The sequence below is a fragment of the Anolis sagrei genome, chromosome 4 (genome assembly GCF_037176765.1).
Source record: "Anolis sagrei isolate rAnoSag1 chromosome 4, rAnoSag1.mat, whole genome shotgun sequence".
Lineage (NCBI taxonomy): Eukaryota > Metazoa > Chordata > Lepidosauria > Squamata > Dactyloidae > Anolis > Anolis sagrei.
The window spans coordinates 6,076,339-6,100,443 of NC_090024.1; the positions used below are offsets into that span (position 1 = coordinate 6,076,339).

The following is a 24,105-nucleotide window of genomic DNA, read 5'->3' on the forward strand; positions in this document are numbered from 1 at the left end:
GCACTGCATACTTAAATAGGAAATAAGACTTTTTCAAACCAGGAACAGAAAGTTTTTCAAATGTTTGTTACATGTTGTTGTTGTTGTTGTTGTTATTGTTGTGTTTTCTTCCCCAATGGCTGAACCATGTCTAATGCCATCCAGTCAATTTGTGTGGTTAAGCAAGGAAATCTGAGCTCTATATCATGGGTTCTCGTCCAACTTTCATGCCATGATGACATGTTGGCTCAAGCGCATAAACACCGCCACAACGAGACAAATCCGTGGTTTTGGGACGTCAGCTTACCTCATCACACAGTAGGTGTCCACTAAGCCCTGGAAGTTCTGCGGGAAGGTGATGGCGTAAGACACGAAGGCGGCCAACTCTCCGCGATTGACCTGGTTAAGCTGGACTCGGAGCAAGCGGCAGACCCGACTCAACCACGTCTCTGCTAAGGAGGGGAAATCCACTGGCTCCTTCCCATGCAGAGGAAGCAAGCTCTGGAGTGCAAAACAGAGACCAAGTTTGAATCAGACCACGCAAGAGAAAAGACAGTAATATTGTGCCGTCACAACCAGACACTATAAAGTTAAAACTAAGATGTGCTTCTCTCTTTATCTGGGTGAACTGCGGGGGTCTTTCTTTGAAGCAATAACTCAATATTTTCAGCAACTGATGCCAGTCAAGATATGAACATCAACAAAATATTTATTTCCAAAGTCCTTGGCAGACTTGGCACAGCTTGATAAAGTTACAACAGAAACAGTCAATTTGGAAAAACATAGAGATGTTCTTTCTTTCCTTTTTCTTCAGTTACGGAGGTAACTTTTCTCCAAATGGTAGGAAAAATCCTGGGATCTTTCACCCTAACCCTGAGCTGCTATGGTTAGAAAGAACAGGACTTCCCCTATCTAAGCTCAAGGTTAGCTTTGGAGATGAAGTAATGCTCAATAGTACTCAATAACTATTTCTCTCTATTTCTCAATAATTTCTTTCTCAATATATAATAAATAAATAAATAAAGTATCTCAGTAGCTCAAAATGCTTTCCTCAATAGCTTTTCTCAATAATACCCAATAACTCAATAGAATCAAAGAGTTGGAAGAGACCTCATGGGCCATCCAGTCCAACCCCATTCTGCCAAGAAGCAGGAATATTGCATTCAAATCACCCCTGACAGATGGCCATCCAGCCTCTGCTTAAAAGCTTCCAAAGAAGGAGCCTCCACCACACTCCGGGGCAGAGAGTTCCACTGCTGAACGGCTCTCACAGTCAGGAAGTTCTTCCTCATGTTTAGATGGAATCTCCTCTCTTGTAGTTTGAAGCCATTGCTCCGCGTCCTAGTCTCCAGGAAAGCAGAAAACAAGCCCGCTCCCTCCTCTGTGTGGCTTCCTCTCACATATTTATACATGGCTATCATATCTCCTCTCAGCCTTCTCTTCTTCAGGCTAAACATGCCCAGCTTCTTAAGCCGCTCCTCATAGGGCTTGTTCTCCAGACCTTTTATCATTTTAGTCACTCTCCTCTGGACACATTCCAGCTTGTCAATATCTCTCTTGAATTGTGGTGCCCAGAATTGGACATAATATTCCAGGTGTGGTCTAACCAGGGCGGAATAGAGGGGTAGCATGACTTCCCTAGATCTAGACACTATGCTCCTATTGATGCAGGCCAAAATCCCATTGGCTTTTTTTGCCGCCACATCACATTGTTGGCTCATGTTTAACTTGTTGTCCACGAGGACTCCAAGATCTTTTTCACACGTACTGCTCTCGAGCCAGGCATCATCCCCCATTCTGTATCTTTGCATTTCGTTTTTCCTGCCAAAGTGGAGTATCTTGCATTTGTCCCTGTTGAACTTCATTTTGTTAGTTTTGGCCATTCATCTCTCTAATCTGTCAAGATCGTTTTGACTCCTGCTCCTGTCCTCTGGAGTATTGGCTATCCCTCCCAATTTGGTGTCGTCTGCAAACTTGATGATCAGACGATCTAGACACTAGATAGTACTCACAATGGCTTTTCAGAGCTACCTGTCTGACCAACAGCACATCTGAGGCTTTTTTCTCTACTGAAGGAGGCAGGGGAGATTCCAAAATGGAGATCTCAAGCCCAGGAAAAAGGGCGGTCTCCCAAACCAGAGATACTTTCTAAACCAATAATTGCAAAGGGCCTGCAGGTTGGCTTTCCAGACTCTGATACTGTTTAACTTCCAGGGTGCTGCTGGGTCTGTAGCAACCCTGGGGGAATGCAAAGGAATGCTATCCCATGCAGCTAAAAGGCAATGTAAACCAAGCTCCTGGAAGACGGAACAAATATATTGAAAGGTAGAAGGAAAAACAAAAAGAGGAAGACTACAGTGTAAATCAGGCATGGGCAAACTGGGACCGTCCAGGTGTTCAACTCCCACTTCAACTCCCACAATTCCTAACCGCCGGTAGGAAAAGCCACCTGCTAGCTTGTGTGCTGTGCTGTTCCTCATTAATAACTTTTGCTGTCTTAAGTGAATACATAAATCTTGACAGCATCTGATGTTGGGCCACATGTTCTCCCTGGTATTCACCAATGAAATATTGGAAGGAATGGCTAATGCCCTGGGAAAATGCATCACTAACTCAACAAAAGTAAATCCTTTCCCCCTTCAGTTTGCCAGCAGCAATACTGTTGCACACCAAGGCTGTAATGAGCACCTTTGAACCCACAAACACAGCAATGTTCTTTAATAAGCAAGCAGTTTATTGAAGATTAATATAGCAAATGTCAAAAAAGTAAAAGGCAATCAAAAACAAAAAACAATCCAGAAGCAGTGGAAGGTTATCCAGCAAAGTACACATCAGAAGAACAGGATAGTTCCCAAGTCCAATTAATTAAGTCCACTGGAAATAACTCTTTAGTCCAAAAGGACCTTTTTGTTTTTGATTGCCTTTTACATTTTTGGAATGTACTAATGAGCAAATCGGAGGAGGCAATCTTTGATCGCAAAGGGCAAATCTATCATGATCACCACCTGGACGTAGGGAGGAGGAGTTCAGCAAGATTAAGAGAAAGAAGGGGTTTGGGAGAGGTTTCCCAAGGGAAACGGAATGCTTTTGCCATAGCCTGTGAATCCATGCTCTTCAGTGAGTCCAACGTTTAGCTTTCATGCCTGCTTCATGCCTTTTGTTTCATGCTGAGCTCCTGCATTTGGTTTTGTTCAAGTCCCTTGAAGAAGCAGGAGCAAACTTGAACAAAACCAAATGCAGGAGCTTGAAATGAGGGTACCACAATTACAAGAATCTCAGCATGAACATGAATCTGGAGCAAGATATTACATGAGTCTCAGCATGAAACAAAAGGCACAAAGCAGGCGTGAAAGCTAAACGTTGGACTCACTGAAGAGCATGGATTCACAGGCTCTATATTTGTTCAGAAAGCCATGGCAAAAGCATTCCGTTTCCCTTGGGAAACCTCTCCCAAACCCCTTCTTTCTCTTAATCTTGCTGAACGCCTCCTCCCTAAATCCAGGTGGCGATCATGATAGATTTGTCCTTGGCAATCAAAGATTATTATTATTATTAACTTTATTTGTACCCCGCTAGCATCTCCCGAAGGACTCGGTGCGGCTTACAAAGGCCAAGGCCTCAACACACAACATAACAATACAACACCAAAAGCAAATTAAACAATTAAAGCAATATTAAACAACAAAACAACAAGCAATAAACAATACACCAAAACACAATAAAACTGGGCCGGGCCAGAATAATGGGTACAGAATAAAAAGTCACGCAGGTAGGATGGTCCCAAACCGTTTAGGGGTTTATAGGTAAGCACCTGCACCTTAAATTGGGCTCGGAAAATAAATGGCAGCCAGTGGAGCTCCTTGAACAGAAGGGTTGACCTCTCTCTGAAAGGGGCCCCAGTTAACATCCTGGTTGCTGCACGTTGGACCAGTTGAAACTTCCGAGCCGTTTTCAAGGGCAGCCCCACGTAGAGCGCATTACAGTAGTCCAATCTAGAGGTGACCAAGGCATGGACCACCCCAGCCAGAACAGCCTTCGCGAGGTACGGTCGCAGTTGGCGCACGAGTCTCAATTGTGCAAAAGCCCTCCCGGACACCGCCGACGCCTGAGCCTCAAGCGTAAGCGATGAATCCAAGAGGACTCCCAAACTGCGGACCTGTGGCTTCAGGGGGAGTGTCATCCCGTCCAACACAGGTTGCCACCCTATACCCCGGTCAGGTTTACAATCGACCAGGAGGACCTCTGTCTTGTAGGGATTGATCTTCAGATTGCTTCCTCTGGTTTGCTCATTAGTACATTCCTTTTGCTATCACTATCTAACCTTGACTGTTCAGCCTCAGCCTGTTTCACATCAGGCTGTCTCAAGACATCTTCGCCTTGGGAACCAACGATCCCAGAATCCTCAGTTTCACTCTGGCTAACTGCATTTTCTAGGCCATCTTCTGCATTCACAAACCCCTGAGAATCAACAGAAACCTGATCGATAAAGTCAGACATAGGAACCTCTGATCATGATCATTCTCTTTTGAAACCTGTGGCAAAGAGACAATCACAGGCTGAACCCCTACAAATACTAACCCGTGGTTTTATCTCACCCATTGAAGTGAAGGAAGACACAAATGAATGAGCGACAGTCCCTTTCACCGGAATCCCGAAAAGCTTCCCAGCCAAGACGTTGCTGGTGAAATCAAAGCCTGGAAGAGAGACAAACAGGAGTGTGACTTTTTCCGTAAGTACTAAACAGGAATCAAATCATTTGGAGACAAGAGAACAAGGTCAGATATTGTGCATGAAGTCACTTGTGGTATTATGGTTCCTTAAGCAAGGAAGACAACTAAGGTGGCTTTGTCAATGTTTTCCTCTGAAATATAGTCTATAGTAAAGCACCTTGCTAGTCCTTCTGGGCTTGGAGAAGGTTGTTTTTGGATTGGCACTTCCATAGCTGGCTGAGAACTATCCTCCTCTCTTCCTTCATCAGGGACCTGACTTTGAGTTTGGGAGTTATCGTTTACCTACATCCAGAGAGCACTGTGGATTCAAACAATGATGGATCTGGACCAAACTTGGCACAAATATTTCATATGTACACAGATGGAATTTGGGGGAAATAGACCTCTCAGTAGTTTCACTTTCCCCAGCGTCAACCCTTGCTGTGGGAAACAACTGAACTCCCCCTGGTCCTGGTCTTCCTCATCTAACATAGGAACATCCTTGTTTTCCATCTGATCAGCCCCATCAGAATCATTGATACCATCACTCTGTGATTCCAGCTGAGTCACAACAGATGCACCCTAATTCTACAGTGTAGATGCGCCCTAAAAGAATACTCAAAGGCAATGTCTTGCTCCTGTCATGCTCCAGAGCTGGAACACCTCTGACTTGAAAGACCACACCAACTTGGTAAAATCGGCAAGCAGTTTATTGTAGAATACATGTAGGCAAAGCAGTAAAAAAATAGTAAAATAGTAAAAATCCAAAATCCAAGATAATTCATTACCTTTAAAAGTAAATTAGGTCTACTAGTACATAGAAATCCACTTGAAAACATGGAACAAAACCGCAAGAACTCTCAGGCAAAAACTTAAACTTGGCAACAACTTGATACATGAAATATAGAGCACTTGAAAACGAAACCAGCGTGACTTAATGACGTTGACTCGACTGAGGCACTAGACTCCCATGAATCATTATAAACCCTTTCCAAAAGCAGAAACTGACAGAAAAGCGTTCTTTCTCACTTTCCTACTAGATAATGATTTGTTGTCTTTCTTTTGTTGTAAACTAGGAGAATGCCCAAGATTCTGAAGGTTCTGTCTCTGTTTACTAAAACTTTGTTTTCTGCCCAAGGTTTCACTATCATCTCCTTCTGCATCTGACACACCAATCTCATCATCATTTTCCAGCATTTTGGATTGCCACTTCCAGAATCCTTCAGGATAGCTGCCTGGTGGATTCTGGGAGTGACAGTCCAAAAAACTATGCTCTGGAAGTTCTCAATTTGGGGAGAAGAAATCAAGATTTGATTTTGCATGCATGCACCTGAGTCCCCAGTTGTGCAGTGGGTTAAAGCCTTGTGCCAGCAGGACTGCTGACCAAGAGGTCAGCGGTTCGAATCCGGGGAGAGTGCGGATGAGCTCCCTCTGTCAGCTCTAGCTGACAGAGGGAGCTCATCCGCACTCTCCCCAGATGGTAAAAAATCAAACATCTGGGCATCCCCTGAGCAACGTCCTTGCGGACGGCCAATTATCTCACACCAGAAGTGACTTGCAGTTTCTCAAGTTGCTCCTGACACAAAAAAAAATATGCATGCGCCTTGACATCTGCCAATTTTATGAATTTTCCTAGAGTTTTCTTAGCCAAGAAACACTCAGAGGGGCTTTTTCAGTCCCTTCCTCTGAAGTATCACCTGGTAATTGTTGGTGGTTTCCCATCCAAGTACTAGGCATGGTTGGCCCTGCTTAGCTTCCAAGATCAGACAGGACCTAGCAGCCTACCAAAGGTGTGTTGCCGGGTGGTTGAGCCTACCTCCAAGGTATGAGTATTTGGACGCAGAGAGCCCTCCATCCGGGCCCTGCGCCCGACGCAACCCCAACTCCAAAAGTTTCTTGTTTGGGCCAGCGGCTAATCGGAACCTGGAGGCATTGGTTGCCACAAGGCTGAGGGAGGAAAGATCAAGGGTGAACGGCAGTATCCAAACTTTGCAACCCACCCATCCCAACCCATGCACATGATCCTGAAGCCACATACACACCTGGAATGCCCGCCTTACCTGGCATAGTTCACCAAGCACAACAAGGTGGTTTCTATGAGTTGTACCACGAGCAAAGGGCCCTTCACCTGTAGGAGAGGCACCTGAAAGGAAAAGGCCAGAGGACATCTCCTTAGAAATTAAGGTTACTTTTTTGGATAACCCTGTTGTGCCACCTCTACAAAGCTCTGGAGAGACTTATTTTGCATAGAATTATGAAAAAAATAGATCCCCTGTCTGATTCCACAGCAAGCTGGCTTCAGGAAAGGCAAAAGCTGCACATTGCAAGTGCTGAACCTGACTCAGCACACAGAAGATGGCTTTGAAAGGCAGCAGATCACAGGAGCTGTCTTCATAGACCTGTCAGCAGCCTATGATACTGTGAACCACCACCTCCTCCTGAGGAAAATATATAATATCACAAAGGACGACCACCTCACCCGCCTCATAGGAAACCTGCTACAAAACAGGAGCTTTTTTGTTGAGTTCCAGGGCCGGAGAAGCAGATGGCAGAAACAGAAGAACGGCCTGCCTCAGGGGAGCCTGCTCGCTCCATCCATGTTCAACATCTACACAAATGACCAGCCACTGCCAGAAGGGACAAAGAGTTTCATCTATGCTGATGATCGTGCCATCACTGCTCAAGCAGGGAGCTTTGAGATAGTAGAACAGAAGCTCTCCGAAGCTCTAGGTGCCCTTATTGCCTATTACAGGGAAAACCAGCAGATCCCTAATCCATCTAAAACACAGACATGTGCTTTTCATCTCAAGAACAGACAAGCATCCCGAGCTCTGAGGATGACCTAGGAAGGAATACCACTGGAGCATTGCAGCGCACCCAAATACCTGGGAGTCACTCTGGACCGTGCTCTGACCTACAAGAAGCACTGCCTGAATATCAAGCAAAAGATGGACCCTAGAAACAATATCATACGAAAGGTGACTGGCACAGCCTGTGAATCACAACCAGACACAGTGAAGACATCTGCCCTTGCGCTGTGCTACTATGCTGCTGAGTACGCATGCCCAGTGTGGAACACATCTCACCACGCTAAAACAGTGGATGTGGCTCTTAATGAGACATGCCGCATTATCATGGGGTGTCTGTGCCCTACACCACTGGAGAAATGACGCTGTCTAGCCGATATTGCACCACCTGACATCCACCGGGAAGTAGCAGCCAATAGTGAAAGGACCAAGACAGAGACATCTCCAGCTCATCCCTTGTTTGGATATCAGCCAGCACGTCAACGACTTAAATCAAGACATAGTTTTCTTAGATCTACAGAGACACTTGCTGGAACACCTCAGCAAGCGAGAGTCCAAAAGTGGCAGGCTCAAACCCAGAACCTCAACCAATGGCTGATACCAAATGAGAGACTCCCCCCTGGGCACACAAAAAACTGGGCGACTTGGAAGGCGCTGAACAGACTGCGCTCCGGCACCACGAGATGCAGAGCCAACCTTAGGAAATGGGGCCACAAAGTGGAATCCTCGACATGTGAGTGTGGAGAAGAGGAAACCACTGACCACCTGCTGCAATGCAACCTGAGCCCTGACACATGCACAATGGAGGACCTTTTTGCAGCAACACCAGAGGCACTATCCTGCCCATTTCAGCCCGAAGGCGACTGAAAAAGCTTTCCATAGAGTTCCCCCCAGCCCATAGGTAGAGGACACTTGTTGTCTTCCAAAAGAAGTGACTTGCCTGATCTCCTCCTACCTGCTGATACATTAAATCAGGTCCATTAGTACATTGAAATCCATGAAGCAAGGCACTTGAAAACATGGAACAAAACCGCAGGAACTCTCAGGCAAAAACTTAAACTTGGCAACAACTTGATACATGAAACATAGAGCACTTGAAAACGAAACCAGCATGACTTAACGACGTTGACTCGACTGAGGCACTAGACTCCCATGAATCATTATAAACCCTTTCCAAAAGCCGAAACTGACAGAAAGCGTTCTTTCTCACTTTCCTACTAGATAATGATTTGTTATCTTTCTTTTGTTTTAAACGAGCAGAATTCCCGAGATTCTGAAAGTTCTGTCTCTGTTTACTAAAACTTTGTTTTCTGTCCAAGGTTTCACTATCATCTCCTTCTGCACCTGACACAGCAATCTCGTCATCATTTTCCAATCAAAAAGCATTCTAAACTCCACTGACGTTGGGATTGAACCAAACTTGGCACACAGAACTCCCATGACCAAGAGAAAATCCTGGAAGGGTTTGGTTGGGCATTGACCTTCAGTTCTGGAGTTGTAGTTCACCTACATCCAGAGAGTACTATGGACTCAAACAATAATGGATCAGGACCAAACTTGGCACGAATACTCAATATGCCCAAATGTGAACACTGGTGGAGTTTGGGGAAAACTGACATTGACATTTGGGAGTTGTAGTTGCTGGGATGTATAGTTCACCTACAATCAAAGAGCATTCTGAACTCCACCAGCGATGGAACTGAACCAAATTTGGCACACAGAACTCCCATGACCAAGAGAAAATCCTGGAAGGGTTTGCTGGGCATTGACCTTCAGTTTTGGAGTTGTAGTTCACCTACATCCAGAGAGCACTGTGGACTCAAACAATAATGGATCAGGACCAAACTTGGCACGAATACTCAATATGCCCAAATGTGAACACTGGTGGAGTTTGGGGAAATTTGACCTTGACATTTGGGAGTTGTAGTTGCTGGGATGTATAGTTCGCCTACAATCAAAGAGCATTCTGAACTCCACCAGCGATGGAACTGAACCAAATTTGGCACACAGAACTCCCATAACCAAGAGAAAATCCTGGAAAGGTTTGGTGGGCATTGACCTTCAGTTTTGGAGTTGTAGTTCACCTACATCCAGAGAGCACTATGGACTCAAACAATAATGGAGCTGGACCAAACTTGGCACGAATACTCAATATGCCCAAATGTGAACACTGGTGGAGTTTGGGGAAAATTGACCTTGACATTTGGGAGTTGTAGTTGCTGGGATGTATAGTTTGCCTACAATCAAAGAGCATTCTGAACTCCACCAGCGATGGAACCGAACCAAATTTGGCACACAGAACTCTCATGACCTGGAAGGGTTTGGTGGGCATTGACCTTGAGTTTTGGAGTTGTAGTTCACCTGATAGATTTGGACCAAACTTGGGATGAATACTTAAATATGCCCAAATGTGAACATTGGGGGAATTTGAGGAAAATAGACCTTGACATTTGGGAATTGTAGCTGCTGGGATTTATAGTTCACTTACAATCAAAGAGCATTCTGAACCCCACCAATGATAGAATTGGGCCAAACTTCCCACACAGGACTCCCATGACCAACATAAAATACTGTATTTTCTAATGGTCTTTGGCGACCCCTTTGACATCCACTCGTGACCCCCTCAGGGGTCCCGACCCCCAGGTTGAGGAACATTGTGCTAGATCCTCACTACCTCTGAGGATCCTCACTACATCCTCACTACCTCTGAGGATGCTTGCCATAGATGCAGGCGAAACGTCAGGAGAAATGCCTCTAGAACATGGCCCTATAGCCCGAAAAAACCCACAAGAACCTAGTGATTCCAGCCATGAAAGCCTTCGACAATACACTGTGCTAGATGTTACTCCTTCAGAGACTCACCTTGGAGAAGACAACGGAGCCTTCTGGAATGGATGAGACGGACACTTCAGACGCATCCACTGTGCGCAGGTATTCAAAGAAGGCTTCTTCCGTGGTTGGAGGAAGCACCGACTTGAGATACTCAATGTCTGGAAAAGGGAAATCAAGTGTAACTGATTGCAAAAGTCACGGAAGGATCTTCGTTTCAAAAGGAAAAGTGAGCAAAGAAATAGGAAGATAAAAAATAAATGAAAATACTTTGCCAACAAAATCTCAAGAGTCCATCACGCAAGAGATGATCGAGTGTGTAAATAAAGTTTGGCCCCTTTTCTGTGTCATGTTAACATCTTCTATATATATATAAATGCTCTGTGCATAATGAGTACCTTAAAAACAAAATAACCAATGAACGAAATCACACCAAATTTGGCAACAAAACGTCTCACTACACAAGGAGTGACCATCACTCAAAAAATTATGATTTTGTCATTTGGGAGTTGTAGGTGCTGGGATTTATAGTTCGCCTATAATCAAAGAGCATTCTGAACTCCATCAATGATGGAATTGAACCAAACTTGGCACACAGAACTTCCATGACCAGCAGAAAATACTGGAAGGGTTTGGTGGGCATTGACCTTGAGTTTGGAAGTTGTAGTTCGCCAACATCCAGAGAGCACTGTGGACTCAAACAATGATGGATCTGGACCAAACTTGGCACAAATATTCCATATGCCCAAATGTGAACACAGATGGAGTTGGGGGAAATAGACCTCGACATTTGGGAGTTGTAGTTACCGGGATTTATAGTTCACCTACAATCAAAAGAGCATTCTAAGCCCCACCAACAATGGAATTGAACCAGTTGTGGCACACAGGACAAACTTGGCACAAATATTCCATATGCTCAAATATGAACACAGACGGAGTTTGGGGGAAATAGACCTCGACATTTGGGAGTTGTAGACACTGGGATTCACAGTTCACCTACAATCAATCAAAGACCATTCTGAACCCCACGAATGACAGAATCGGGGCAAACTTCCCACACAGAACCCCTATGCATGACCAACAGAAAATACTTAAGGCCATCCAGTCCAACTCCCTTCACCAGAGCAAGAAAACGTAATCAAAGTCCTCCTGACAAAGAGCCATCCAGCCGTAGATATAGATAGATAGATAGATAGATAGATAGATAGATAGATAATGATTCACACACACAGAGAGAGATAGTATCCTAGATATGAAAGGGACCCCTAAAGAAGGGCAATGATATGTTGCATGTTCCAGAGTAGGCAAACCAGACACTCTCCACATCAACACTGACAAAGAAACAGCAAGAAATACTGTTTACCCACAAGCAGAAAGACATGACATAGATTAGAAACCAACACTTTCTCATTACTTTATTTTCCAGATCACCAGACTGGGCCACAGCAATGTGTGGCAGGGGACAGCTAGTATATGAATATAAAGCTCGCAGCCACTGGTTGTAACAGTACAGTTGGCCCTCCATATTTGCAGGCTGAGCTTTTTGCGTATGCGATGGTTTGCAGGTTGTATTAGTACATATCTCCAGGTCTCCCAGGGCCTTTCCATAAGATGTGGAGTCAAGGCAGTTAAAGAGGAATCCTAGCGCCGTAATTGCGTAATGTGAAAGAGACTTGAGACTGGGCAGGAGAAAGGAGTCTCCTTCTGGAGGGAAAAAGCAGGATGTAAATAAACATAAACATAATAAACATAATAATAACAATAGAACAGAAGCTTTCCGAAGCTCTAGGTGCTCTTACTGCCTATTACAGGGAAAACCAGCTGATCCCCAGCCCATCTAAAACACAGACATGTGCCTTTCATCTCAAGAACAGAGAAGCATCCCGAGCTCTGAGGATTATTACCTGGGAAGGAATCCCACTGGAGCATTGCAGCGCACCCAAATACCTGGGAGTCACTCTGGACCGTGCTCTGACGTACAAGAAGCACTGCCTGAACATCAAGCAAAAAGTCGGTGCTAGAAACAACATCATACGAAAACTGACTGGCACAACCTGGGAATCACAACCAGACACAGTGAAGACATCTGCCCTTGCACTATGCTACTCTGCTGCTGAGTACGCATGCCCAGTGTGGAACACATCTCACCATGCTAAAACAGTGGATGTGGCTCTTAATGAGACATGCCGCATTATCACGGGGTGTCTGCGCCCTACACCACTGGAGAAATCACACTGCTTAGCCGGTATTGTACCACCTGACATCCGCCGGGAAGTAGCAGCCAATAGTGAAAGGACCAAGGCAGTGACATCTCCGGCTCATCCCCTGTTTGGGTATCAGCCAGCACGTCAATGACTTAAATCAGGACATAGTTTTCTAAGATCTACAGAGACACTTGCTGTAACACCTCAGCAAGCGAGAGTCCAAAAGTGGCAGGCTCAAACCCAGAACCTTAACCTGATACCAAATGAGAGACTACCCCCTGGTCACACAGAAGTCTGTGCGACTTGGAAGGCGCTGAACAGACTGCGCTCTGGTACCACGAGATGCAGAGCCAACCTCAAGAAATGGGGCTACAGGGTGGAATCCTCAACATGCAAGTGCGGAGAAGAGCAAACCACTGACCACCTGCTGCAATGCAACCTGAGCCCTTCCATATGCACCATGGAGGACCTCCTTGCGGCAACACCAGAGGCACTCCAAGGGGCCAAATACTGGTCAAAGGACATTTAATCAACTACCAAACTCACAAATTTTGTATTTTGTCTGTTTGTTTGCTTTGTTCTGTTAGAAATGTAATATAATTTGACTGGTTGCCCTGACACGACAAATAAATAAAAAAAATAAAAAATAATAATAACAATAGCTGTTGTTCTCCTATTTCTTCCCTTTTCTCAGAACTTTTCTGCAGACTTTACGTGGGGCTGCCCTTGAAAACAGCCCAGAAATTTCAATTGGTACAACGGGCGGCATCCAGGTTACTAACCGGTGCTTCTTGCAGGGAGCGGTCAACCCTCCTGTTTAAGGAGCTCCATTGGCTGCCGTTCATTTTCCGGTCCCAATTCAAGGTGCAGGTTCTTACCTACAAAGCCCTGAACGGTTTGGGACCCGCCTACCTGCGTGACCGCATTTCTGTGTACGAACCCACACGATCTCTTCGATCATCTGGAGAGGCCCTGCTCACGCTCCCACCTCCCTCGCAGGCGCGATTGGTGGGGACGAGGGAGAGGGCCTTCTCGGTGGTGGCCCCCCGACTCTGGAACTCACTTCCCAGGGACATTAGACATGCCCCAACATTGGCAGTCTTTAGGAGGAGCCTGAAACGTGGTTGTTCCAGTGTGCCTTCCCAGAATAAGGAGAACTCGCAGCAATATGTCCTCACAATGCATCCTTAAATTTGTAAAAGGCTCTACAAATTTTAACATCTGCATGTTTGACCATTGTTCACTCCATAACTCAGCATGGAATATACATTTTTCTTATTTAAACTATAAATATTGCAAAATATGGTTTTTTTTCTCTCTCGAAGTTGACACCCCACCCAAGTTATGCTCAGGTTTTTGGAAAATTTTGACACACCAAGCTCAAAAGGTTGCCCATCACTGCTCTATTCCAAACTCAAGAACGGAAAATGTAACGTTGGAGGACAGGAAAAGAGATTTAAAGATGGGCTCAAAGCCAACCTTAAAAACTCTGGCATAGACACTGAGAACTGGGAGGCCCTGGCCCTTGAGCGCTCCAGTTGGAGGTCAGCTGTGACCAGCAGTGCTGCAGAATTTGAAGAGGCATGAATGGAGGGCGAAAGAGAGAAACGTGCCAAGAGGAAGGCACGTCAAGCCAACCCCGACCGAGACCGCCTTCCACCTGGAAACCAATGCCTTCACTGTGGGAGAAGATGCAGATCAAGAATAGGGCTCCACAGTCACCTACGGACCCACCGCCAGGAGACTACACTTGAAGGACCATTATCCTCGGACTACGAGGTATCGCCTAAGTAAGTAAGTAATTTCCAAGATATTGGAAATTTCCAAGATATTGGCCTGCCTTTCCCCTCCTTCATGCACTTGGGCCTTTGAGCAAAAGTTAGCAAGGGACATTGCCAAAAAAAATTCCCCCCAAAAAGCATAAGATGAAGAGAGAGAGAAAATATTCCAAACCACCGAGAAATCCTGCTTTTAGGAATGCATTCAATGAAGAAACTAAATCCTCCATGCTCATGAAGTCCTCGAAGTGTCCTTGTTGGTTCTCCTGGACCTTTCAGTGGCCTTCAATACCATAGACCACGGTATTCTTGTCTATAAAGCTATTGTCCTCCCAACCCTGCTCTATGCCTGCAAAACGTGGACTGTCTACAGACGTCACATGCAACTCCTGGAACGATTCCATCAGCGCTGCCTCCGGAAAATCCTGCAAATCTCTTGGGAAGACAGGCGGACAAACGTCAGCATGCTGGAAGACCACCAGCATTGAATCAATGGTCCTCTGCCACCAACTCCGCTGGGTTGGCCACGTTGTCCGGATGCCTGACCAATGACTCCCAAAGCAGTTGCTCTACTCTGAACTCAAGAACAGAAAACGGAACGTTGGTGGGCAGGAAAAGAGATTTAAAGATGGGCTCAAAGCCAACCTTAAAAACTCTGGCATAGACACTGAGAACTGGGAGGCCCTGGCCCTTGAGCGTTCCAGTTGGAGGTCAGCTGTGACCAGCAGTGCTGTAGAATTTGGAGAGGCATGAATGGAGGGCAGAAGAGAGAAACGTGCCAAGAGGAAGGCACATCAAGCCAACCCTGATCGAGACCGCCTTCCACCTGGAAACCAATTCCCTCACTGCAGGAGAAGATGCAGATCAAGAATAGGGCTCCACAATCACCTACGGACCCACCGCCAGGAGACTACACTTGGAGGACCATTATCCTCAGACTACGAGGTATCGCCTAAGTAAGTAAGTAAGTACGTAAGTACAAGTTTACTATTTTGGATAAGTTAACTTTGGACACTCCAGCAAAGGATCACCGCCTTGTTGTGGCGCTGGAGCTTGAGCACCTCAATGATGTCATGAGCGAAACCGTGAAGGGTCACCCAAGATGGGATGGTCGTGGCAGAGAGGTCAGACCAAGCGTGATCCCTGGGGAAGGCAATGGCAAACCACCCCAGTATCCTTGCCAAGAATACTAAATGGACCAATACAACCAGAGATATGTCGATATGCCATTGGAAGATGGGCTGAGGAGCCTTCTAATCAAGGTGAAAGAAGAAAGTGCAAAAGCTGGGCTGCAGCTAAACATTAAAAAAAACCAAGATTATGTCAACAAGAATGATTGACAACTGGGAAATAGAGGGAGAAAATGTGGAGGCCGTGACAGGGTTTGTATTTCTAGGTGCAAAGATTACTGCAGATGCAGACTGTGGCCAGGAAATCAGAAGACGCTTCCTTCTTGGGAGGAGAGCCATGTCCAATCTCGATAAAATAGTAAAGAGTAGAGACATCACACTGGCAACAAAGATCTGCATAGTCATCCCTGTAGTCACCTACGGATGTGAGAGCTGGACCTTAGGGAAGGCTGAGCGAAGGAAGATCGATGCTTTTGAGCTGTGGTGTTGGAGGAAAGTGCTGAGAGTGCCTTGGACTGCGAGAAGATCCAACCAGTCCATCCTCCAGGAAAGAAAGCCCGGCTGCTCATTGGAGGGAAGGAGACTAGAGACAAAGTGGAAGTCCTTTGGCCACATCATGAGGAGACAGCAAAGCCTAGAGAAGACAATTATGCTGGGGAAAGTGGAAGGCAAAAGGAAGAGGGGCCGACCAAGGGCAAGATGGATGGATGGCATCCTTGAAGTGACTGGACTGACCTTGAGGGAGCTGGGGGTGGTAACGGCCGACAGGGAGCTCTGGCGTGGGCTGGTCCATGAGGTCACGAAGAGTCGGAGACGACTGAACGAATGAACAACACAACTTTGGACAAGTCAACTATTTTGCTAAGAGATGTCTCTGAAACATTTTGGGAAAGGTTGCCAAGCGTTCATTGAATATTTGCAAGATAAGAAAGATAAAATTATGACCGTGGGGCTCTAAAATCAGATAAAACACAAGGGCAGTAAAATAAGATATATAGTAGGTAATATGAACTAGATAAAATAAAATTCATAACAACTAAATCCACTCATAGAAAAGTTGGAAGTCAATTAATGTCCTTTTTTATTTTCTCTTTGCCTTTTGGATAGTTTATTGTAGTCACTCTTGGCTTTTATCATTAGCTTTCTGTCTTGTTTGGTTTGTTTCCTTTTATTGCATTATTCCCTTTCTTGTATAAGTTGTTTTAACAGCATTGTAAATTCTTGATTTAAAAATATGCAAAAAGAAAACAGTTCCAGGATCCCTGGGGCACATGTTTGCATTTTAAATTGTGGAAATTTCCAAGATACTGGCCTGCCGTTCCCCTCCTTCATGCACTTGGGCCTTTGAGCAAAAGTTAGCAAGGAACATTGCCAAAAAATTTCCCCCCCAAAAAGCATAAGATGAAGAAAGAGATAAAATATTAGGTTCTTGTGGGGTTTTTTGGGCTATATGACCATGTTCTAGAGGCATTTTCTCCTGACGTTTCGCCTGCATCTATGGCAAGCATCCTCAGAGGTACATATGCACACATTCATACACACACACACACACACACACATATATATGCACAAACACACACAAAGCTAGCTGAGTCTGGGAGTTTTGGGAACAGTTACATTTTTAGGCTGAGCTGTGCAGGAGATAGTTTGAGTTCTTGCCTCATGAGCTGCTGGAAGGAGATCTTCCATATGGCCACACAAAGACCATTTGCATACATATAGATACAGACATATATACATATACACATGCACACACAAGTATACATATATACACAGGCTTATATATATATATATACTAGGCCTGGGCGGTTTCGTTTCGTTAATTCGTAATTCGTTAATAATTCACTAATTTTTCCAATTACAAAACGATAACGAACCATTCTGGAGCAATCATTAAAAAAAAACAAATTTTTAAACACGTCTTGTAAATGCTTCGTATTTCGTTATTGTATCCGTTTCGTTATTGTTCTGAGGTCGTTTCGTTATTATATCTGCATGTCTGGGCCAGTTTTATGGTTTAATTAGTGAAAAAAAATTATAATATCACACCAGCAGTCAAGAACAGAGGGAGAGGGAAGCTTCAGAAGTTTTTGGAGGTTTTTTAGCGTATTTCGCGGTCGCGTCCACCATTAACGAATCGATTCGTTATTGTTTCGGAAATCGATTCGTTAATTTTTTTACCATTTACGAAATTTCGTAAATATCGAACTTTTTAAAAGGAAAATTTTGTAATTATTTTAAATATCGAAACAAAAAAAACCCCCAAATACAAATCGATTTTAGAAACAAATTTTTGCGTTGTTACCCAGGCCTAATATATACATACACATACACACATATATATAAATACACATACACAGAAATATGCATATAGACAAGCACACACATATACACAATTTATTTATTTATTTATTTGATGCACTTATTAACCGCCATTCTCAGCCCATAAGGGCGACTCATGGCGGTGTACAGTACACAAAAAAGACAATTACAAAAAGCCAGTTTCAACAACATATAACTACACAACAATTACAGACTACACTAAAAATCCGCTTCGTCTCTTAGTGGAATCATAGCCAGTCTCATATTCCTTGTTCCATTCCAATTCTCATTACCGTAATGTCTAGCACTTAATTGAATGCTCTCTCGAACAGCCATGTCTTAAGGCTTTTTCGAAAGGACAATATGCATGTACACATATAAATACACAAATACACACATATATAAACCCATATATATATGTATGTGTGTGTGTATGTATATATATATATATACACACACACACACATACACACATATATAAATATATATATACACACACACACATACTGGGCCACAGCAACGTGTGGCAGGGGATGGCTAGTAAATAAATAAATGCTCTTGAATCAGCTGGGATGCTGCCCTTCTCCAGGTTGCATCATCATCCCTTCTCCTTGCAATCTTATCTCCTTTGTTGACTCCCAGCCCAGATGGACCATTGTTAGAAAAGGCCAGGGCCACGGCGGAAATAAGAATGGCCACATTAATGCATTTCAAACATTGCTGAACATTGAGAAATGGGTCCTTGATGCTTCAACGGAGGCCTGGTAAACACAGGGCTTTCAGGCTCCTTGGAAATATTTGCCATTCAGGGAGAAGTTCCTGTCTCTATGTGCTTAGCCCATCTGTTCATTCTTGCTGCTAACATCCTGGACGTCAAGTAGAGCTTGGAAAATCTCCCTCTAGTTTTGTTTTGCCATAAGGATGCATCTACACTGTAGAATTAATGCGGTTTGACACCACTGGAAGTGCCATCGTTCAATGTCATGGAACCCTGGAAGTTGTAGTTTGGTGAGGCATGCATGCTCTTTGGCTTAGAAAGCTAAAGACCTTGCAGAACTACAGGTCACGTCATTCCCTGGACCCATTTAGGGTTACTGTGTAAATGAGCATGTAAAAAAATCAGGGAGCTAGCTGAGCCTGGGCGTTTTGGCAACAGTTACATTTGTAGGCTCCAATTTCCAATATCTATGTATGGATGGGAAAGCTGGGAACAGTTACATTTTTAGGCTCCAATTTCCAATTTCTATGTATGGATGGGAAAGCTGGGCTGTGAAGAATGTGTGTTGGTATGTGTATTAACTGAAAAAAATGCAAAGCACAAAGTCTGAAAAGCTAGCTGAGCCTGGGAGTTTTGGGAACAGTTACATTTTTAGGCTCCAATTTCCAATTTCTATGGATGGATGGATGGGAAAGCTGGGCTGCGAAGAATGTGAGCTGGTATGTGTGTTAACTGAAAAAATGCAAAGCATGAAGTCCGCAAAGCTAGCTGAGCCTGAGAGTTTTGGCAACAGTTACATTTGTAGGCTCCAATTTCCAATTTCTATGTATGGATGGGAAAGCTGGGCTGTGAAGAATGTGTGCTGGTATGTGTGTTAACTGAAAAAATGCAAAGCACAAAGCCCGAAACGCTAGCTGAGCCTTGGAGGTTTGGGAACAGTTACATTTTTAGGCTCCAATTTCCAATTTTTATATATGGATGGGAAAGCTGGGCTGTGAAGAATGTGTGTTGGTATGTGTGTTAACTAAAAAAATGCAAAGCACAAAGCCCGAAACGCTAGCTGAGCCTGGGAGTTTTGGGAACAGTTACATTTTTAGGCTCCAATTTCCAATTTCTATGTATGGATGGGAAAGTTGGGCTGTGAAGAAAGCTCTTAGGAAGCAAATCAACTAGTCCAAGACCCAAACCACTATATACAGGCTCTCATTTATGAGGCCACCATAAAACAACACAGCAGTTAACAAGAAGGCATTGCCCCTTATTATAAGGCAAGTTATCTATTTGAGAATTGGGACCCTTTCCATTTTATACAGGCTAAATTAGAGGCCTCAAAATCCCATATTTGGGTTCAGGACGGTCATTTCTGAATGTGGAGAGAGAGGGAGGCACGTGGCCACGACTGCAGCTACGTTGTAGGATTAATGCAGCTTGACACCACTTGAACAGCAAGGCTTGATGTTACGGAATCCTGGGAGTTGCAGTTTTGCAAGGTCTTGTGCTTTCTCTGAGTGCCAGTGCAGCACCAAGCTACAATATTCTGGATTCCATTGCATGTGCATGGCATTAATTCTATAGTGTAGATCAGGCATGGGCAAACTTCGGCTCTCCAGGTAGCCGGCTGTCAGGAGTTGTGGGAGTTGAAGTCCAAAACACCCAAAGGGCTGAAGTTTGCCCATGTCTGGTATAAATGCTTACTTACTTACTTACTTACTTAGGCGATCCCTCGTTGGACGAGTAAGATTGTCTTCCATGATGGGTTTCCTTGTGGGTTCGTAGGTGGCTATGGAGCCCAATTCTTGACCCACATCTTCTCCCACAGTGAGGGCATCGGTTTCCATGTGGAAGGCGATCCCGGTTGGGGTTAGCTTGACGTGCCTTCCTCCTGGCACGTTTCTCTCTTTCACCCTCCATTCGTGCCTCCTCGAATTCTGCAGCACTGCTGGTCACAGCTGACCTCCAGCTGGAGCGCTCAAGGGCCAGGGCTTCCCAGTTCTCAGTGTCTATGCCAGAGTTTTCAAGGTTGGCTTTGAGCCCATCTTTCAATCTCTTTTCCTGCCTACCAACATTCCGTTTTCCATTCTTAAGTTCAGAGAAGAGCAACTGCTTTGGGAGACGGTGGTCAGGCATCCGGACAACATGGCCGGTGGAGGACCATTGCTTCAATGCTGGTGGTCTTTGCTTCTTCCAGCATGCTAACGTTTGTCCGCCTGTCTTCCCAAGAGATTTGCAGGATTTTCCGGAGGCAGCGCTGATGGAATCGTTCCAGGAGTTGCATGTGACGTCTGTAGACAGTCCACGTTTCGTAGGTGTAGAGCAGGGTTGGGAGGACAATAGCTTTATAAACAAGCACCTTGGTCTCCCTACGGATGTCCCGGTCCTCAAACACACTCTGCTTCATTCGGGAAAATGCTGCACTCGCAGAGCTCAGGTGGTGTTGTATTTCGGTGTCCATGTTGACTTTGGTGGAGAGGTGGCTGCCAAGGGAGCGGAAATGGTCCACATTTTCTAATGTTACACCATTAAGCTGTATCTCTGGCATTGGGGAGGGGATGGCTGGTGACTGCTGGAAGGACACTTTGGTTTTCTCGATATTCAGTGACAGGCCAAGCTTCAAGGTATACATGCACTCACCTGACAGCACTGTTTTGATCTGGCATTTAGGAAAATCCAATTATGGCTCCTTTCCAATGGCTCCCCCCACGTGCCAGGCGTTTCAGCTCTCCCTTATCTCCGATTCGACTTCAGACCTGGCTGGCAGAGCAAAGTCCGGCGTGGCTGAACTGCGCCAAGGGCTATCTGGGACAGCAACCCAATCTCTAGCCATGTGCAGAGTGCTGAGTTTCCTGCACTCTCTTCCCTTTACTTATCTGCCTGGGAAACCAGGAGACACAGAGGAAGGCCAAGGCGAAACCTAGGAGAGCGTTGTACACACAGTCCCTCTCTCTTCTGCCTTGGTCAGACCTTGCTTGGAATTATCTTGTGTCCGATGGAGCTATGGGTTCAAATTACGGGGAAAGACATTCCATCTAAGCATTAGGAAAAACTTCCTGACAGTAAGAACTGTTCAGTCGAGGAATATCCCTTTCTAGGAGTCCAGTGGAGTATCCTTCTCTGGAGGTTTCTAAACAGAGGCTGGATGGGGAACTACAACTCCCAGATTCCCAGGTCAATCACCCCCAAACCCTGACCATATTCGCAGTTGGGTCTGTGTGCCAAGTTTGGTCCAGAGTCATCGTTGGCTGGGTTTAGTACTCTCTGGATAAAGGAGAACTACAACTCCCAGATTTCCAGGTCAATCACCCCCAAACCCTGACCATATTCGCAGTTGGTCATGTTGGGTCTGTGTGCCAGGTTTGGTCCAGATCCATTGTCGGCTGGGTTTAGTACTCTCTGGGTAAAGGAGAACCACAACCAGATTTCCAAAGCAATCACCCCCAAACCCTAACCGTATTCACAGTTGGCCATGTTGGGTCTGTGTGCCAAGTTTGGTCCAGATCCATTGTCGGCTGGGTTTAGTACTCTCTCGGTAAAGGAGAACTACAACTCCCAGATACCCAGGTCAATCACCCTGAAACCCTGACCGTATTTGCAGTTGGTCATGTTGGGTCTGTGTGCCAAGTTTGGTCCAAATCCATTATCAGCTGGGTTTAGTACTCTCTGGGTAAAGGAGAACTACAACTCCCAGATACCCAGGTCAATCACCCCGAAACCCTGACCGTATTCACAGCTGGCCATGTTGGGTCTGTGTGCCAAGTTTGGTCCAGATCCATTGTCGGCTGGGTTTAGTACTCTCTGGGTAAAGGAGAACTACAACTCCCAGATACCCAGGTCAATCACCCCGAAACCCTGACCGTATTTGCAGTTGGTCATGTTGGGTCTGTGTGCCAAGTTTGGTCCAGATCCATTGTCGGCTGGGTTTAGTACTCTCTGGGTAAAGGAGAACTACAACTCCCAGATTTCCAGGTCAATTGCCCCCAAACCCACAGCTTCTCTGTGTAGCCTGACATGGTGGTTGTGAGAGTGGTCCAGCATTTCTGTGTTCTTGAACAATATGCTGTGTCCAGGTTGGTTCCTCAGGTGCTCCGCTATGGCTGCTTTCTCTGGCTGAAGAATCATGTTCCTTGATTCATGTTTGGGTGCTGCGTTTGGTGGTCCCTCTGGAGACTTGTCCACAGCCACCATGTCAGGCTACACAGAGAAGCCCTTGAAATCCACAAGAAGCATGTGGACAATTTCAACAGAAAGGAGGAAACCATGAAAATGAACAAAATCTGGCTACCTAGCAGTATTAAAAAACTCTAAAATTAGAACAGCACAACAACAGAGAAGAAACAAACAAGGACATCTAATCACCTCTCAACAAAAGATTGCTCTAGGCACTGCCAGGCAATCAAATGCTAATCAAGGTGGTCAGTTGAAACATTCACACCTAGCTCCAGCAGACAAGAGTCCTTTGTCCCACCCTGGTCATTCCACAGATATATAAATCCTTTTTCCTAGTTTCCAACAAATCTCACAACCTCTGAGGATGCTTGCCATAGATGCAGGCAAAACGTCAGGAGAGAATGCTAGAGCGAGGAATCGCCTAAGTGAGTGTGTCCAAGGCTTGCTCCCTCTTCCTTCCTTAGGGCAGCCTCTCACCTATTTCTACCTGGCTCTCGGGCTCCTCTCCCCCTTCTCTCCTGCAACTCCCCAGCCAAGAGAAAGGCTGTCCCAAGGCTGTGCGGGGTTCCCTCTTCTCTGCCCATGTGCAGAGCGCCCTTTGCTTTGCTTTGCTTTCCTTTCCTTTGCTTTGCTTGGCTTTGCTGCTCACCTTCTTGGGAGAAGCGGAATCCCCGGAGGAAGGCGAGGCAGTCCTGGAGCCCGGCGGCCAGGGCGAACCCGCCTCGGAAGGGGTTGTGTCGGAAGAAGAGCTCGAAGGCGGCCGCCTCGCCTTGCCTCCCGCCCCGCCAGTACCCGCAAGCCATGCTGAACTGGTACAGGTCGCTCAGGAGGGGCGGAGGGGGCGCCGAAGGGGCCGGGAAGGGACCCTCGCCCTTCGGGGGGTCCCGCTCGCCCATGCCTCTCCTCCCGGCACCTCCGTCTTGCGTGGAAAGAAGGATGGATGGAGGGATGGATGGCACCGCCTCTCTGCGAGGAAGAGGGAGGGAAGCCCTCCACATGGCCCGCCCAGAGCCCCCTCCAACAAGGGCAGAGTGGGAAGGGACCCCTCAAGGTCATCCAGTCCGACCCTCTTTCCGCCAGGCAGGGTTCACACCACCCCAAGCCTTCCAAACAGAGAGCCACCCGGCCTCTAACAGATGGAGTTGTAAAGTATCCCAGACCCAGAAATGAAGAAATGTAGTCTCAGTTCTTGTGGGTTTTTTCGGGCTATATGACCATGTTCTAGAGGCATTTCTCCTGACGTTTCGCCTGCATCTATGGCAAGCATCCTCAGAGGTGAGGTCTGAGGATGCTTGCCATAGATGCAGGCGAAACGTCAGGAGAAATGCCTCTAGAACATGGTCATATAGCCCGAAAAAAACCCACAAGAACTGAGAGATTCCAGCCATGAAAGCCTTCGACAATACAAGAAATGTAGTTATTATATTTGTAAATAAACCTTTGATAACTTTAAGGATTGAACTCT

The 24,105-nt window shown here is 45.6% G+C and overlaps 1 protein-coding gene across 1 annotated transcript in view; it reads right to left on the bottom strand.

Moving 5' to 3' along the window:
* NAPRT (nicotinate phosphoribosyltransferase) overlaps positions 1–23,538 on the bottom strand; it is a 46,581-nt gene extending 23,043 nt beyond the window's left edge. Inside the window, exons 1-6 of the mRNA XM_060775979.2 lie at positions 23,290–23,538; positions 10,358–10,485; positions 6,749–6,831; positions 6,505–6,635; positions 4,558–4,673; positions 287–480 (exon numbers count right to left, since the gene is read on the bottom strand). Coding sequence (XP_060631962.2) covers positions 287–480; positions 4,558–4,673; positions 6,505–6,635; positions 6,749–6,831; positions 10,358–10,485; positions 23,290–23,536 — 899 coding nt within the window. The 5' untranslated portion in view covers positions 23,537–23,538. The remainder of the gene's footprint in view (positions 1–286; positions 481–4,557; positions 4,674–6,504; positions 6,636–6,748; positions 6,832–10,357; positions 10,486–23,289) is intronic.
* Positions 23,539–24,105: the final 567 nt, after the last annotated feature.